The 19,064-nt window shown below is 34.2% G+C and overlaps 1 protein-coding gene across 5 annotated transcripts; it reads left to right on the top strand.

The window, feature by feature from the left end:
- Nucleotides 1-319: 319 nt before the first annotated feature.
- Nucleotides 320-18,989, top strand: LOC121981543 (non-lysosomal glucosylceramidase-like). Of its 5 annotated transcripts, none has more exons than XR_006111851.1 (21): nt 320-418; nt 2,766-2,897; nt 2,999-3,109; nt 4,907-4,963; nt 5,040-5,110; nt 5,248-5,347; nt 7,178-7,248; nt 7,395-7,495; nt 7,587-7,690; nt 7,773-7,826; nt 8,002-8,057; nt 8,169-8,207; nt 8,284-8,428; nt 14,026-14,204; nt 14,272-14,339; nt 14,482-14,554; nt 14,624-14,685; nt 14,765-15,689; nt 16,091-16,381; nt 18,119-18,487; nt 18,576-18,989. XR_006111851.1 is itself a non-coding variant. In XM_042534116.1 (20 exons), the coding sequence occupies exons 2-20, from the start codon at nt 2,781-2,783 to the stop codon at nt 18,393-18,395; spliced, it is 2,901 nt and encodes a 966-aa protein (XP_042390050.1). In that variant the 5' UTR covers nt 320-418; nt 2,766-2,780; the 3' UTR covers nt 18,396-18,989. The 5 variants fall into 5 exon arrangements, 2 of the variants coding, with proteins under 2 accessions (XP_042390050.1, XP_042390051.1); XR_006111852.1 differs by lacking the exon at nt 320-418 and adding an exon at nt 453-525; XR_006111853.1 differs by lacking the exons at nt 18,119-18,487; nt 18,576-18,989 and adding an exon at nt 16,010-16,090 and having other exon boundaries at nt 16,188-16,324.
- The last annotated feature ends 75 nt before the right edge of the window (nt 18,990-19,064 follow it).

The raw sequence follows: 19,064 nt of genomic DNA, 5'->3' as shown, positions 1-19,064 counted from the left end.
TGTCCGTATCCGGAGGAGTAGAGTGAGCAGGTTCATGCGGCAATTTTCACGCCACGTCTCGGAACGCAATCCTTCAGTCTTCGCCCCACGTTCACCGGAGAGATTGTGCAAATCCGGTCGTCCGATCCCAATCGAACGGCGAGCGTTAATCTCTCTTTCCGCCCCCCATTGACTCGAGCAGCGGAGCCCACGCGCTGGACGACGTCCAACCACCTCAACCCTGACGATCACCAGCCGTCGGATTCCGACACCAGGAAGATGACCCCCGCGATTGAGATGGACGGCCGAGATCTCCTCACCGCCCCCACTATTGTCGCCTTATAGAGCATCGAACGATGCAGTTGCCGTTCGGAATCGCATTCAGTCTCCGAGCGCTGATTCGCTGAGAGACTTCTCTCGCCAACATATCTCTTTCCAGGTTGGGGCTTCGAATCTTGTCTTTGTTCTCGATTCTTGTTGAGAAGTATCCTATTGGGGCATTGTCTGTCTCGATGATCTATGAGATTGTGATTGAGAATCCAATCGGTTGGTTTTTGTTTTTGTTGTTTTGTAAGGCCGCACTCCGTGTGTATCCATCGAGTGACGGATTTGCGACTTTTGGGCATCGCAATATCCTTGCTTCTCTCTTTTTTTTTCATTGTTGAATCAAGGGCCATTTGCAATGAATGCGATGGGGAATGCTATACTAGTTTCTTTTGGATCTCAGACGATGCAATGATGCAGTCTTTTCATTGTGATGATTTTTCTTTTTTTTTTTTCCTTTTACATTTTGGAATCCAATATATCGAGGAAAAGAAATCGAGTGGCGAAATTGAATGACTTGATATAGAGTTCTGCATTCCCGTTGGATGTAGTTATTAAATTTGTGAACTTATCAATTTCGAAATTGCACTTTGACCGAGGCGAGGGACCATGATGCATTCTTTGGACACAAAACTCTTTTTGTTGGAGGACTTAAGAAAGAAATATTTTTCAAATGAAGAACACCTGAAAAATGCTTGATTGGTGAGAATGCCTTACAACTGAAGAGTAATAAAACCTATTGCAATATATGAAATGAACAAAAGGATGGGTAGTAAAATGGAAACCACTTATAATTTAGGATTTATTTTGGTTTATTAGGGCCAGTACACCAGCTATAATTCATTAGGAATATCTTCTAGTACGGCCAATAATATACAATTGCTTTACCTTTTTCAAAAGAAATGAATGTAGTTATGCAGATGATTATGTGGTTATATTATTGCTTTAACAAATACATCTTGTTGCATGCTCTTGGTCTAGCAAGTATATTTTCTGAGCTTTCATAAGTTCACACTATTTAGCAGATGATTGACCACAGGATGCCACGAGACTAAGATGCATGAGATGTTTTAATTCTTTAAGTTATTTTCTCATAAACTAAGATCACAGTCTGGTACCAACACTAGCACTTCGTGTGAGATCCCATATCGAGCCATATTGACACAGCAAAACTGACACATATGACACTGTATGATTTGGTAATGGATGTTTTCTAGCCTCCTCATCCCAAAATCTGTATTTGATATGAGGTAGTAATAAAATTGTTGCCCTGGTTTAGTAAAATATGAATGATAGAATACTCATATTGTAATTAGTCCATACCAACCAATCTAACACCGGATAATACTTGCATCTAACTGTGAAGGGGGTATACTATGAATCAATTAACTAGTTTTATTGCATTCTTGTAACTATTAAAAGTTAAAAAATAACTCCAGAAATCCATCTTGCATGAGTTTGTTTAAAGCTTGTCAAAACACCTCGGCCATTAAAGCGTTGGGTTCCTTCAGAGCTTTATTCAGAATATTACGGGATGGTTTCTTAGAGCAAACATAGATCTTCTTCCTAACTCCAACTATCAAATGCAACTAACTAATTGTGTGAAGCCTCTTAATGAACATGTACTTATTTTATCTTAAAGAATTAATGTACTAGTTTCTATAATAATGAAATATGAGTAGAATAAGATCATAAATGTCTAGTTACCTTGCTTCATATCTACTATTGCAACATATTTTGTTTGAATTCCTTCCAAAAGCTAACAAAAAACTGAAGTTAAATTGTAATATTGTAAATTCTATGTTTAGTAGCAAATCCACTAATGACTCTATTTTTCTATGCATTACCAAATGAAGGCAAGTAAAATGTTTAGATGAGACAAATGGCAATGCCACTTTTAGTGAGCTAGCAAAAAAAAATTGGAATGTGGTTATGGTATGAATTGATCTGTCATGCAAAATTTTGGTTAGAAATATGAACTGATAGTGATATTATGGAATTTTAAGAGATTTGAAAATTAAACAAGTTGTTTGTTACAACTAGAAAAGAACTGGATGAGAGTATTGTGGGGGGGGCTTATGTAAGCCCAAATAAACCAACAAAATCTAAAAACAGTTTACCATTTCTAACAAGGAACCTGGGCTTTGGGCCTTGTATAGAGATGTATTGTGCCATATACTACTACCTTGTACTACTTGTACAAGTGGTAGATAGGGGCCACTTATTGCGCCAACTAGGCAGATGCACCCTTGAAATGCTTCATGCTGGTTCCCTGTTGCACCACGATATACTGAATAGACTAGTAGTATCTTGATGAGCTCGTAATGAACTTTATCATTGTTGTTGGACTAAACTGACTTCACCTTATTAGATGTGCTTTTTTCTAATTGTCTTTTAATGATGGCTGGCACAATAGTTGAGCTGAACTTTTGAAATTCTGTTAATGTGTTCATTTGGACCAGATTGGCTAGGCTAAGATGTCTGAGGATTGTAACATGAAATGTGAAATGGATCCACTATTGAGTGTCAATATATCTGAGAATGCTAATGAGAATGGTGATAAAGATCCATTATTGCATGAGTTGCGTTCGAAGGTAACAGAACCTTTGGTATATTTTTGGCTTCATAAGTACCAATCTCTTCATAATACTTTCGTTGTTATTACTCACATTCACTTTCATTATCTTTATTACAGGTAAAGGTAGACACCGGGCAACCTGCCTCATTAACTTGGCAGAGAAAAGTAAGTGACAAGGGTCAACAACTGGTAGAATTCACTCTAACCATGCGAGAGAAATTAAAACTGGTAATTCAGATATTCAATCTCTTGCTTAATTTCCTTATTGACCAATTAACCTTGATTTTATTGCTACCTCTGTTTGCAAATTTGAAGTATTGAGCCTGTTGTTAGGTTCTGAACTAGAAACATTCAACCTTTATTAACTTCACTTGTTAATTCATGAACAAGAGGGAATATAAGTTAGACTTACACATGGTATTTGTCAACTTAAAAAAAAACTTATGATAAGTTTACAGGGGAAATTATATGGAGAATTTTAGGAAAGAGAGACAATAGCATAACGCATATTGAACTAATTAAGGATATGTATGAGGATATAACAATAAAAGTGAAAACTTTTTGGTGGATTAATCGAAACGCATGATAGAGTTACATTAAGGATTAGTTCTAAGTTCCTATTTTTTTACCCTAATCATGGATTAACTCACTGGATACATCCAAGATACGGTACCGTGGTGCATGCTATTTGTAGATGATATTATTTTGGTAGATGAGACATGTGGAGTAAATGCTAAACTCGAATCTTGACGAGAAATGTTAGACGTAATATATGAAATTCTACTTTAGGCTTAGTAGAATAAAGACATAATATATGAAATTTAAGTTTACCAATATTAGATGTAATGAGATAATTGTTAAGATAGGAGATGACGAGTTGTCCGCAATTGAGAGTTTTAAGTATTTAGGATTATTTTTACAAAAGAATGGAGGGATTGAGAGATGTCTTACATAGAATACAAACGAGATAGTTGAAATAGAGGAGAGCATTAGATGTTCTTTGTAATCATAAAGTACCTCTAAGACTTCAAATTTTTTTATAAAATAACGGTGAGAGCTACTATGTTATATAGAGCTAAATGTTGGGCCATGACTCTAACACATGAGCCGAAGATGAGAGTTGTAGAGATGAGGATGTGAAGGTGAATGTACGGATATACAAGGATAGATGGGATAAAAAATAAAAATATTAGAGAGAAAGTCAGGTTGCACCTATTGAAGGAAAACTCTAGGAGACACATTTAAGATGGTACGAACATGTACTTAAATGATCAATAAATGCTCCAATTAGATGATGTGAAACTATGACAAATGTGTACATCAAATGAGGAAAAGATAGATAAAAAAGACTTGGTTAGCCACAATAAAATAAGATAAGATTTATCTAAATATAAATGATGATATAGTAGAGGATAGAGCTCAATGGCGTAAAAGAATCCATATAGTTCACCCCACTTAGTGGGATAAAATTTGGTTGTTGTTGTTGTATTCATGAACAAGAAGCTAATATGTTTAGAAGTGATCAGTGCTCTAGATGGGTTATACCAGCACTGACCTTACTATACTACAGGTCTACAACTACAATTTTCCATTAGAAGTTTGAATGTTTATAGCCTGTACAATATAATACAGTTTTGGCAACATGTCAATACCAAGACACAATGCCATGAGATAAATGTATAGTTCAGTCTGTGTTCTGGCTCATGGTCAAACCAATCTGTCAGTATCTTACAATTGATTGTGTTGTTTTGATATCTCATTTTCACAAATATTTCACAACCTGATCAGATATATGCTCTTGAATGATTTTCCGTCGCCTAGTTAATCTAGGGACAAGGAAGTCACTTTTTTTGTAATTGTTTAATTAAATATCAAATTCTTTCTTATGCCAGATTCATTAGTTTATTTCTGAAGTTGCATTTGACGCTGTACATGTTTCAACCTTTATCTTGTATTTTAGATTTACCGGGCAAATTTCCTCGAACCCATTCTCTTGCATGAATAATTATAATGTGGTCCATGCAGGCTCCCTTGGGCATCCGACTTGGGCGTCAAATCATTGAAGAAACTGCAAAAGGACAGGTGTTCTTTGTTCTTTTTACAAGGTAAATATGATCTGCCAGTGAATTTTAGAACATTTTTTGTGTAATGGATGTAGGTTGCAGCGATTGATCCTCTGAAGAAGCGCACTGGTATAACTTGCCAAGCTGTTCCTCTTGGTGGAATTGGGTAATTGAATATCTTTTCCTCCATTCTACAATATTCTAATCATCTCTACAACTGTAGAAAAGGCACTTGATATGCTAATAGTTGCATGTAACTTCATTTGTTTTCTTCCCTTGTAACTGTAAAAATTATGACTTTAGATCAGGAAGCATAGGAAGAAGCTATAAAGGTGATTTTCAACGTTGGCAGTTATTCCCAGGACTTTGTGAAGATCAAGCTGTTATTGCAAATCAATTTTCTGTGAGTGCTACATTTCCTGTTCAGTTGCATACGTAAATATGTAGGAAAACACTTGTATCTTGAATCTTGAGTATTAATCATTTTGTAGTTTGCGTAATTTAATTATATCTAAGGCTCTAGTGAGTAGATTGCTACAGGATGGACTGATACTTCATTTCACCTGTTCCCTGTTCCTCCTTATGATGATTATAGTAAAAAGATGTCATGAAATGGATTGACGAGAAAGAACAAGTAAAAAGATGTTATAAAATGGATGGAGTAAGAATGATTATGGATTAACATTGAGATAGTATGCTCTTATGATATATATAAAAAACCTCGATAATAATAGTAAAATATTTACCCTTCAAGCATGATTATATACAATAATTGTCAAAATTAGTATCAGGATTGAGATTGGATTGTCAAAGAATCCTAGTAGTGCATTGCATTGGATTGGTGGAAAAGGCAAAATCAGAATTGACAAAAAATATTAAAAAATGGAAAAGAATAAAATTATTTCATATATGGGATTAAATCTTAAGGAAAAAAATCTGTTATATGTCATTACGTAACCAATTATTAATAATCAAATATGCAAATAATGTCATATTTATTAATATAAAATAATTAATTATAAAAATATTATAACTAATAATACAACATATATTTAATATAGATTACTCACTGGTACTTTATTATTAATATAAATTTTATTATTTAGTATTCAATATTTATATGATTTAGTTGAATCCTTAACTATATTTAAACCGGGATTTAGTTGAATGAAGATTAATTGGAAGATCATTGTTGATTGAGAGATTATTGTGTTCTTTTCAAATAATAATAACTTCTCTCAAGACACACTAACCTTTCTTGATTGGTAGTGAGCTAGAGAAAGATGGACGAGACAATGAGTCTAAGAAATGATCACAAGTTGAATGAATGATCCTTGCTATGGTGGTGAATCTTAAGTTGTGGCATACATGTCACAATTTCTGAATTTGCTATATCTATATTTCACTCCTAAACTCATAAGTGCTTTAGTAAATATAAAAATAAATAGCTAACTGATCATATAAACATGAAACTAACAAATGAAGTGTAGATATGCCTATTCAACAACTTTTAGTGTACGAAATGATAGTATCTATCAATATGTAACTTAATGAAAGACTCTAATTGAGGTTTGTCTAGTTTAACATAACCGTTTTATACTAATTGTGGAATTCTTAGTAACATTTTCAACTTTTCATGCCAAATTCTAGTATTCACCTGCTTTGCACTAATTGAACAGCCAGGGCAAGATATATTGCTGTTGTCAGTTGCCATTAAAGAAATTTTTTGACCTTCTATTGCTTTGTTCTAGAGTAGCTAGGCACGATGATTGAAATTGTAAGAAAGTCCAAAATTTGATACACTAGCTCTACAAGAACTTTTTATGACAAGAGTGAAGGTACCTCTTGAAAATTGTCAGGCACTTGACTAAAATTTGAAGAAAAGAGAGAAGATGGTAGCTGTTAGTTTCTAGTTCAATTTTCCAAGATAATGAGAATGACACATTGTATGTGCAATTAAAACACTTTAAGACATATGCAATATGGTGCTGCACTTGCAAATAATCAACTGTAGAAACCATTAAAGATCTTGATGCTCTTTATCCATTCATTCTTATGTGTTTTGTAAAGCTGTATCTCAATAGGCTATATGTCTTAATTGCTACTCTGAAGTTGTTTTTTTTTTTTCAAATTGAAGGTTAAATGTTTTTCACATATACACTTCAGAGATGTGTTGCTAATAACACAGTTATCATTTGTACAGCTATTTTATTTTCAGTATCTTATTTGGTAGGCTTTTATCTCACGTTCAGATGGTAAAAAGTACTCTACTGTACTCTCTCCTGGGAATGCAGATTTGATCAAGTATGCAATTATGTCCTTCAGATTTCCTATATCCTTGTTTATTGGAATAGTTTGATTATAATAATCTCTCTTATAACATTTATTTACTCTGCTGTTCACTTCATGTTGTTCAGAAAGCTTGAAAACATTAAGTTCTTGATATGCAGAAAAAATTCCATTTCAGGAGTTGGGTCTTGGGATTGGAACCTGAAAGGGCAAAACACTACTTATCATGCCCTGTATCCAAGGGCATGGACTGTTTATGATGGTAACTAGTAATCATCAGTAATTATGTTTACTCTTTGCAATTGGTTTGCGAATTTCACATGGATTTCGTCTCTACATATTTGTCAATGCAGGAGAACCTGATCCAGATCTTAAAATAGTCTGTCGTCAGATTTCACCATTCATCCCTCACAATTACAAGCAGAGCAGCTACCCTGTTGCAGTATTTACATTCACTGTAATAAAATGAACATAACTAATAACTTATATAAAAAACTATATATCCTTATTTTACAAGCTGTTGTCTTATGAACTCCCAGTTAACCAACTTGGTCAAAACTGCAGCTGAAGTAACTTTGCTATTCTCATGGGCTGTAAGTAAACTTATTTCAAACATCTTTGGACGCTGTCTTTAGCTCTGGTCTCTACTTGTCCTGCTGATTGATCTGTTTTTATTAATTGGAGCGTATGTAACCAAATTGTTTATGATATCCTCAATGGAATTATAGAAGAATCTGATCACTTGAATGTTTTCCCTCATTTATGCAGAATTCTGTTGGTGGAATATCTGAGTTCTCTGGATATCATTCTAATTATAAGATGAAGTATGTATGTTGTCTGCAATATCTAAACCAGCTTATTCACACAATGTTTTCAAAATTAGCTACCAAACTAGGAAGTATCCATATAGTGCTTAAAATGTTTTCTTTGAACAGAGAAAAAGATCGAGTTCGCGGAGTACTTCTGCACCATAGGTACTTTTTAGATCAGAAAATTAAGACCTGAAATCTGCATTCATGAAATAACTGACACATTATGTATGTGGATCAGAACTACTAATGGTCTACCTCCAGTGACATTTGCTATAGCAGCAGAAGAGACAGCTGATGTCCATGTCTCAGAATGCCCTTTCTTCATAATAAGTGGAGGTTCTGACTCTTTTTCAGCAAGAGACATGTGGTCTACCATCAAAGAGGTTGGCTATATTAGTTAATTGGCATATGTTTTTTGTACACACCCTGCAATTTTCAGTCCTAGTCTAGTGTACTGAATATATTTACTTGCTTAGCCTCTTAGCAAAAACTTGCCTATTTAACTATTCTCATAAAACATAGAAGTAAGACTTTTGCCAAACTAATTTTTTGGTAGACCAACCTAATGGTTTCATCTTTTTTGGTTTATTTATACCATGTTAAAATATTCATTATGGTTCATTGTCCACTGTATCCTTCAACCTCCATTTATTATGAAATCGTAGAGAGTGAAATATCACGCTTGGATGCTTGTATGATGAATTTCATGGATTAAGTGTAGAGCAGCATGGAAAACTTCAAACTCATGGGTGGTCATCAAATTTGAAGGATTCAATAACCTGTGTTTGATTGTTGGAATCTTGGGTTTATTTCGGGTAGATTGGTTGAATTGATACAATTAACTTCTAGGAAGAAATATTTTCTTGTGAGCTCTAATGTCCCACTACCAAATCTTTTAAACATTGGTCCCACAGTAATTTCTAGGTGCTTTGGTTAACCAAAAATTGATTAATAATTCATTTATGATCATGGGAGAATTTTCGACATTCACCTAGTTCCAACCTATCGGAGTAATTCTAGTTGATTGGAGCATGTTGGGTAATCTCCTTTAGTCAACTTATAAGCCCCGTAAGCTTTTCTAAGGTTTGAGATTTGATTTGTTGCTAAAACATGAATTTGAAAACACCCTTTAGGTTCTATGAAGAAGTTTCTTAGATAATAGGATTCATGTAGAATCTTAATCCTATCAATATAATCAATTAAGCCAAAATAATCGAACACAAGGATCTTCGAGTCCTTCAAGCTAAATGACCATCTACAAGTTTGAAACTCTCCACATGACTCCACACTTAATATATAAAGTCCATCATCCAAGATTGATAATTTTAATTTTTAAGGATTCATAATATGCTTAAAATATTTTGTGCAAATGATCAATTACAACAACACATGCCCTAGTTAGGCGATGTGAGACCGTGACAAATACGCACATTAATCGAGGAAGAGGGAAACCAAAGAAGACTTGGTTACCAACAATAAAATATAATAAAATTTGTTTAAATGTGAATCAGGATATAATAGGAGATCAAGCTCAATAACGTAGGAGGATGATATAGTTGACCCCAAATAGTGGGATAATGGCTTGGTTGTTGTTATTAATTACAAATATCTAACTTAGATCATATTGCTAAAATATTGAAATACAAGTTAGACCTTACTATTAGGTAAGGATCACTATCCTAATATTGGTGACCTACTTATAATAGTAAGATTTCTTTATAAATAAACAAATACACAATAATGCTGTATATGTAGAGTTATAATATGTGATACTTATAATATACATAGAGAGAGGAGACTACCCTTGGGCCAATATTGCCTCTCTTTGGTTCGAAACAATCTCATCTTTCATGTTCATTGAGTTCGTCTAATGCCTTGTCATTATCTACCTGTATTGATTCTTCCACAACTTTCGGCTTTATCTTCATGATTTTTATTCCTGGACTTCTTACTCCTACCTTTAGCCTTTGTCAACCACGTCAAGTTCCTCCCATTGCTTATTCTTGTTGAGGTAGCAACACTCAGTGATGTAGTCCTTCAGTTAAGTTCACCTGGTCATAGCAAACCACTATGTCTCTTGGAGTTGGTGATATTGACAAAGTGCTTAGCTTGCACTAATCTCGAGCTTATAGTTGGAATCTTTATATACTGCCTTAGTACTTATGGTGGGTGAATTAGAGACATTTAGTGATAAGTTAGGTGAATTAGTTATAGTTTCCTCCGATTTAAGTGAATTATAGGGCTATTAATGTTCTTAAATTTGATTCTTCATTTGGATAAATTTCAACTTCAACTTGAGATTATACATTTCTTTTTTGTGAAATTTTATATGTAGGATAATATCCACTCTCTAACACTTCAAAATAGAATTTCTTTTACTCAAGATTGTATTCAACTATTAAAGCATAATAACAAACTTCCTATACTGAATTAGATTAAAATAATTTACCATCACCTTAATTTTTAGCCTAAATTAGCTAATAAATCAATGATAGATCTATGAAGGTTTTTCCCTAACACCACAATGCCTATGTAAGTTATTGAATTGGTATTGACATTTGTATTGTTGTTTTACTTATAAATTGGTAATATAGTTCATCGACAAAGTTTCTAGGAGCATTTCTTTTTGTTTTAGGTTTACATCTTATGTTGAAATCCATGTTTATTGGTGGTTGTTCAAATCAGCTAAGTTAGTTTGAATATTTTACCAAAATTTCTTAGCAACTCAATAAATTGGTTGACAAATTGTGCTTATTCGACAGGGATGATAAAATATCAATCACAATAGTTTTCAATTTAATTAAGAATTGAGAAATATATTAAGGTTCAATTGTCTATCAAAACTAAGGGCATTTGTTTATTATTATTTTAAGGAATACGACTTAATTCTTCTCTAGGTGGTAATGTGATTGTAGGAAGGATATCTATTATCCATAAAGCTACATATGTATGAAGGATAATATTAACTAAAATTATTCGTATAATAGGATCTAATCACATGAATCTAAGTTCATTCTCTTTATGAGTATTGTTGGTTCTCTCACTCCTGAAAGCTACATCTCTCCTCTTGTATATCTCATAATAGTAATGGCGTTTCACTATTTCTTCCTATTATCTCTAACTGAATATATTGAGAAGTAATGATACTTATAGAGTGTAATGGAATGATTAAGTGCAATAAAGAAATCTTTTCTTATGATGAATTTATTTTGCAAAGTAAAATGTGATGGATGATGATTAAAATAAATAAAAGCTAATCATGTTTGGTGGATGATTGTTAAATAAATTATATATCGTAATTAAAATGTGATGGATTATGATTAAAGTAAATAAAAGCTAATTATATGTTTTGTTAACCATGAATAATTGTTAAATAACTATCTATATGATAATATATTTTTCATAAATGATGCATTATGATATGTAGGAATTTTATGGTAAAACATTTAATCAATAACTTTTAATAAAGGAGCTTTTAATTTTGCTAGAAATATGGAAGACTAGTCCCTTGTTGAAATTGTCACTAGTAAATCTCCATCACTTAACAAAATGAAGTCCTTTTACAATCTACTTTGTGCATGATCAAATTAGCTAAATCTCTAAGTGCGCAAAAGGGTTTAAGACTATATATATAATGGTTTTGATGAATCCAGAAGGTATTCGGCCCACCTTTTCAATAACTCCCAAGATTATTATTATTTTTTTCTTTTTGCTACAACAATCTCTTGTTGTTCCACGGAGAACAACAAGGGTTAAGGTCTAGGCCTAATCTCGATTGCCATGAAAGTTGATCCATGGAGAACAATGGTCAGGAGTTGTGAAATCCAATATGGTCATCAAAAAGAAAGTGAGAGGCAATCCTTCTCATTATGTGGAAGGGATTTGTGAGGATTGCTATCGGCCACCACAAAATTTTGCTTAGGAGGTGGCAAGACAAAGTGACTCTCACATGAGAGGCAATTGAACAATGTTGTGAAGCAATGCAATTCTCACACAAGAGGTGGCGAAAAAGAATGACAATGACAGGAACCAGGTCCTATCTAGTGGGAAATCAAAGAAAAGGGGAAGGGGGGAGGAAATCAAAGAAAAGAGGAAAGGGATGACCACTTTGAGGAGATTGCTCTCCAATTGCCAAAAGGTTGTGAATTCATAAAGAATTAACTCATTGATTATCATTGATTGATTCCTTACCAAAAGGCTACATATATATTTATTGACATCCAAAATGTGCCTTGTAAATAACTAAAAAGACAGATTTTTATAACTATCTTTTATTCTAAATAAAATAAATTTATTTACTTATTCTAAAGAAAATAAAAGGTAATAATTATAGGTTGAAGAGTAATTAGAATTAATTGTCTTTTGGAATCCAATTATTCCACTATCCTTCAAAACAATCTTGTGCTCAAGGTTCTTTTTTTCTTTTTTCTTTTGATGATTTACAAAAAATGTTTTCTTATTATAGACCAATTGCAGTCTCTTTCTAATAGAGTTATGATAGAGAAGTATACTTCTATGTTTCTTCCTTGATACCAAATGGATATGCCTAAAATTCCTTTGATAATGAGGTGCATTGTCTCGAGTCTTCGTTGAGAGGTTATGAGCATGCTAATAGTTTCTTTCATAAGAGATTCAATTTTCTTCATTTTGCCTTGCATGAAGCCCTTATTGAGTTACGGCGAAAGAGTATTTGATGTCATTCCTTCAGTGAAAAGTAGCTAGTACACCGAAACGGCTTGTGGTATTTTTCTTTGACTAGAAGCTAGTTTGATAGTGTCACTTCAAGTAAGGGAATTACTTTGATGTTGTCAATGAGGACAAAGGTCTTGTTGCTTGGTTCTCTCGAATGAAGTAGAGATTGTTGTTAAATGCAGTGACTTAAATATAGATCTTGTGATGATTGTGATAAATGAATTCTTCTTACCATTATGATTTATGAAGGTTTCATGCAGTGACTTCAAATATAATTTTTATTTTATTTCTCTCATTTTACTCTTTTTTATATACTTATCTTCTTATTCTTTCAATTTTTTTTCTTTTTTTCTTCCATTTTTTTCATCTCTTTTTTCCACTCTTTTTTTCAATCATTTTATCTTTTTTTTTTCACAAATCCTTTTTTTGTTTTATCTATAATTTTTTTCATCTATTTTTATCACCTTTTTTCTTTATTTTGTATTTTAATCTTATTTTTTCCATTTTTTATCTCATTTTAATATTTCTTTTATTCATCATCATTTTTCTTATTTACAATTTCTTCATTTTTTTATTTTCACTCTAGGCACCACTTAGCTTGATCAATTGAGATTCAAAGCAGAGTGCTAAATTCATACAAAAATTTATCCAAATTTAGAAATATGAGTTCATTAAATATCATTTCAAATAAATTGGTCAAAGATATTTAGGATAGGTGTAAAGGCTTAGGAAGAGTAAGAATAAGGATCAAAGCACTTTACATTATATTTATAAGAATTAAGCTCCTTGAGCTTGTACATAACTGTATTAGAATAATATTGAATCTGGTTGATTTTATCCACACTATGATTGGCTTTCTTACTTGACATATTGGAGCTGCAGATGTAAACTTTCACACTGAAGGTTTTTGCAGATCATTCTGCTTGGACTGTGTTACCTACTATAGTTCAACTTGCTCACTTCTTGCATAGTTCCTTAGTTGCATTGCATTTCTCAAATATCTCTTGTTGTGCCAAATGGTCATGAAGTGCCAAGACTTGGTGAAACTTCAGGATGCCCCATTCTGACCTAAGAGAAAAGGAACAAAATCATGGAAACAACTTCTCTGCCAAAAAAGGGTAAGGATGAGTAATGGCCCATTCAGACCATGTATATTAGTAGAAACCTCCGACATCAATTAGCCCCTTTTCCTAGATATTGTTTCTGACTTCATCACACTGAGTAACTGCTTTGCTTTCTTTCACAATTCTCATGTTGGAATTTTTTCATGAATAATCATACAAAACAGCATGGATCTTTTGACCACCTTGATTCTTCGGGGATTTATCATTCTGAACCTGGATCATCAATTGGAGCAGCTGTTGCAGCTACTGTGAAGCTTGATTCACAAGCAACTCATACTGTGACATTTTCTTTAGCTTGGGCTTGCCCTGAAGTAAAGTTTCCTAGTGGAAAGACTTATCACAGGTAACTAGGTTGTTTCCTTCAGTATACGATGAACTTTAGTTGGTGCTTAGGTGATTTGTGTTAACAGGCGCTATACTAAATTTTATGGAACTGACTGTGATGCAGCAGCAAGTCTTGTGCATGATGCTATTTTTGGTATAAGTTTCTTCTCTGTTATGTTATAGTTCCATATCTGTTACGTTCTCAAAACAGCTTCTTCAAATAAATTACTGAGTTACTTATCATGGTTTGGTAAATTTTTGTTCTAATGTTCATTTTTTACTCTTTAATGCAATAGAGCATTGTTCCTGGGAGAGTCAAATTGAAGAATGGCAAAATCCTATTTTGCAGGATAAGCGGTTCCCAGCTTGGTATGTTACTTGCAAATAAAATATACTTACTGCTGCAAAATGGGTTTGACATTTATTTGTTTCTTTCAGGTATCCTGTCACTCTATTTAATGAACTATATTACCTTAATGCTGGAGGAACAATTTGGACTGGTGATTATTCACTCTTATCCTACCTGTAGCTAAATAGCATTTTTTTTTTGGATAAGTAGTTCATCACGTCCTATGACAGATGGGTCACCACCAATTCAGAGTTTAGCAACTATTGAGGAAAAGCAATTCTCCCTTGACATGTCGAATGGAGATTTTGGTGATATGGTTGATGTCACAACAAGAAAGAATACTGCAGCTGATATCCTCGATAGAATGGCATCAGTACTTGAAAAGTTGCATTCACCCATTGCATCAAATTCAGCTATAGGAACACCATTGCTTCAAGGAGAGGAAAATATTGGCCAGTTTCTCTACCTTGAAGGAATTGAATATTGCATGTGGAATACATACGACGTCCATTTCTATGCTTCCTTCTCCCTGATCATGTTGTTTCCAAAACTAGAACTGAGCATTCAGAGGGATTTTGCTGCTGCAGTAATGATGCATGATCCTGAAAAGATTAAGACCCTGCATGATGGCAAGTGGTGTGCAAGAAAAGTCCTCGGGGCTGTCCCCCACGATCTTGGCCTTTGTGACCCATGGTTTAAAGTCAATGCATATAATCTGTACGACACTGATAGATGGAAGGACTTGAACCCTAAATTTGTTCTCCAAGTATGGAGAGATACAGTAGTCACTGGTGATAAGGCATTTGCACAAGCTGTATGGCCATCAGTATATATGGCAATGGCATTCATGGATCAGTTTGATAAGGATAAAGATGGAATGATTGAAAATGAAGGATTTCCAGATCAAACATATGATGTTTGGTCTGCTACTGGTGTTAGTTCATACACCGGAGGGCTATGGGTGGCTGCTCTGCAAGCTGCTTCAGCCATGGCATGTGAAGTTGGTGACAAGGCCTCAGAAGAACTTTTCTGGGACAAGTATCTGAAAGCAAAATCCGTTTATGATAATTTGTGGAACGGTTCTTACTTCAATTATGACAACAGTGGTAGCAAGACAAGTTCATCCATCCAGGCAGATCAATTGGCTGGACATTGGTAAGTACTGATATTTGTCTCACTTAGAAGTTCCCTTTTCTTTGAGATTTTCTATTGGTTAGATATTTGATTTCTGTTTAGTTCATTGAATTTACTTGATATTGATTAAATTGAAGAATATCCCGTTTATTTCCTTGTATTTTCATGGTTAATTATGCAATGTACCTATGTTAGAACCCAAGTTGAATTTATCATTTTATTCCGTTAAGCTTCATATCGTAGCTTTAAAATGTGCCACATATGCAATAATATATATATATATATTCTGTAACTTTCTTTGTTTACCTTGCTTTACCGTATTTCGTGATGTTTGATTCCAGACAACTGTGAAGTGAGACTGCATTTTTCGTGCCTGTTTTTAAGTGTGCAATTGCGAAAAAAAATACTTGAATATGTTTCAGGTATGCTATAGTTTGCGGTCTTACCCCAATTGTTGATAAAGAGAAAGCGAAAAGTGCCTTTGAAAAAGTTTTTTCCTTCAATGTGTTAAAATACAAGGGTGGAAAGAGAGGAGCCATTAATGGGATGAGACCAGATGGCGCCATTGATATGTCGGCAATGCAGTCAAGAGAGACATGGCCCGGTGTGACATACTCAGTTGCTGCGGCTATGATCCAAGAAGGGTTGTTCGAGGAAGGATTCAAAACTGCGCAAGGAATCTATGAAGCTGCCTGGTCTCAAGAAGGACTCGGGTCAGTATCTATTATTATTCACACATTGTTTTTTTTATCCAAATATTTTAGTCGTCAATTAGGATTTAATATTTGTATTTCAATAAATTAAGTTTGATTTAATACTGGAACGGAAGTTGATTGAGTGATCATTCATCCTTCCTACACAAAAAACACTGCAAACAAAACATAGTACCTGTTTTTTGAAGCTGTTCCATTTTCATTTCTATAGGCAAATTCATAATGTACAGGACTTTCCTTGGATATTAGTGAAGTTAGGAAAAAATATTACTTACCTATCTACTTGCCTTTTTTTTAAAAAAAAAAAAAAAGGGGGTAAAAAAGCATAGGTCCTATTTGAATGTTTTTGTTTCATAATAATAGGATCTTGGATAGTTGTAATTAGTAGCCCCTAGTCTTACCATATGCCAAGGATGGGTATACTATGCAAGGTTCAAAATTTAGAACCCTGCTAGAATTTCGATCTTGGAGTGGAACGATATTCGGTATCATGCCAACATTCCGATGCATGGTGCTGGTGGTAGATTGGAAGTTGAAGTAGAAAGAAGATGAAGAGGAAGATATATTATCCATGCCAAGTGTTATCAAGTTTGAACAATTTACCATAACAATATATTTCAACCGGATCGATCATCAAGATATGAGATTCCAAACCATATACTATGTACACCTGCATTATCCCTCCACTAAAACAAGTGGCCACAACTTATTGTGTTAATACTTCACCAGAAGTTGCTAATCTGCTTTATCTAGCCTCTTTATTTTATCCCAAATACTAAATACTGCTTTATCTAGCCTCTTTATTTTTTTTTTTTACTAAATATACCTAACTATTTGCTGCTTACAACATTCCAATTTTGACTTTAGAAATTTAAGGGGTGTCCCATACTTTTTAGGTATAACTAGGAATAAATATTTAGTGAATAACTTTCATAACATCTGAACCATAGAAGACTAGGGCATTATAGCTATTTTTGCTTTCTGCCTTCTTCTGTCCCTTCAAGTAAACAAGACAGAAGAACACATTTTTCTCTTCTTTTCCATTTCTTTTTTTTTTAAATCTGTCTTTTCTCTTTACTCCTATTTTCCCTCTCTTTAAACACACATGATCTTGGTCAGCCCAAGGTTCAAAATCTCGAGTCTTGCGGAAGTTTCGTCTTGATTGGAATGATATTGTTTCGGTATCGTGTCGATATTTTGATGTATGATGCCATTGACAAATTGGAGGTTGAAGGAGAAAGTAGATGAAACATGAGGCATTTTCCATGACAAGTGATATCGAGTTTTGGAAATTTATTAAATCGATACGTTTCGACTGTTGAAATGGTGCATTGAGCAATTCTAATATCCTTAGACTCTAATCTCTATACGCCATGGCCAAAGATTCTATCTCTAAAGGAGAAACATTCCCCGGCATCTTCATGAAACTAAGGGGGGAAAATCCCAATGCAAGACCCTTTAAAGAGGGAGGAGTTTAGGTTGATTTTGTTCTAGAACCACCTGCGTGTCATAGGCCGTGTAACCCGAATGCGAACAACGATTATGGTTTAGATAGTAGATTCATATTTTCTTGCAGTGCCTTAATTTATCCCAACGTTTATAATTTGCTAGAATAGATGCCTTCAACAATGCTTATGATATGCCACCGTGCTTGAGTTGATTGTTGACATCATTGTTCTACAATGCAAATAAAACTATTGTTCTTACTTACTAAGAATGATGTGATTTTGTCATTAGGTACGCGTTCCAGACCCCTGAAGCTTGGAACAACGACGACCAATATCGTTCTCTTTGTTACATGCGCCCCTTGGCGATATGGGCGATGCAGTGGGCGTTGTCGAGACCCAAACTCCACTTCCGAGAAGCTGAAGCAGGAACCAGAGGAGAGGCTCAGCTGAAGCACCATGTCTCCTTCTCAAAAGTTGCCAAGCTGCTCAAACTTCCGGAAGAAGAAACTTCCAAAAGCATTCTTCGTGTTATCTATGAAATTACTTGCAGTCGGATGAGGTCATGATTAGAGATGGCGACAGGCTCCTCAACATGTCAAAGGATTGGATTCTTCATTGTTCATTCGATTACTTCGGTGTTAGCCTCCAAATAATACAAGTATGTTGGCAAAAGCTTCCATACATTCGTTTATTCAAATTGCAAGTATGATATGATATCGAAATGGTTGGACAAAATGTGTTCACAGGACTTTCATGAAATTCCAGCACTGCTTTAGACAAGTTTAGGATTGACACAGGTTTTTTTAGTCATCCAACAAATGAGTTGTTCCTGCTGCTCCTCTTCTTAGACTAGCTTCATCGATAATGTTCTTCAGCCCGTTGTTAGCCTTTTTGTCATCCGGAGGATCCCAGTGCAAGCCACTCGGAGATACAGAATGCAAGTTGTTGAGAGTTAGGGGTCACTTAGAATTACGGAAGGAGACCAAGAGTGGGTGGATGAAATTTGAGAGGAATTCCAGAGTGTTTTTTAATGTCAGATGTGTCATTATCAATGGAATGGGTGATTAATTATTTTGATGAATTGTTTCTTCGGACATAAGAGATCTGGAAACACTTACTTGAAATCTCATTTATTAGACATGAAATCTTCTGTTTTGAAAGTTCATTGTGGAAGAATCTTTTGAGGAATTAGTCATGGGATATTTGATATATGCATAATATCTCTTAAAAAGATA

This window comes from Zingiber officinale, chromosome 5A, assembly GCF_018446385.1.
Source record: "Zingiber officinale cultivar Zhangliang chromosome 5A, Zo_v1.1, whole genome shotgun sequence".
NCBI classification, from domain to species: domain Eukaryota; kingdom Viridiplantae; phylum Streptophyta; class Magnoliopsida; order Zingiberales; family Zingiberaceae; genus Zingiber; species Zingiber officinale.
The sequence above is the reverse complement of the archived record's forward strand: the minus strand, read 5'-3'. Positions and strand labels throughout refer to the sequence as shown.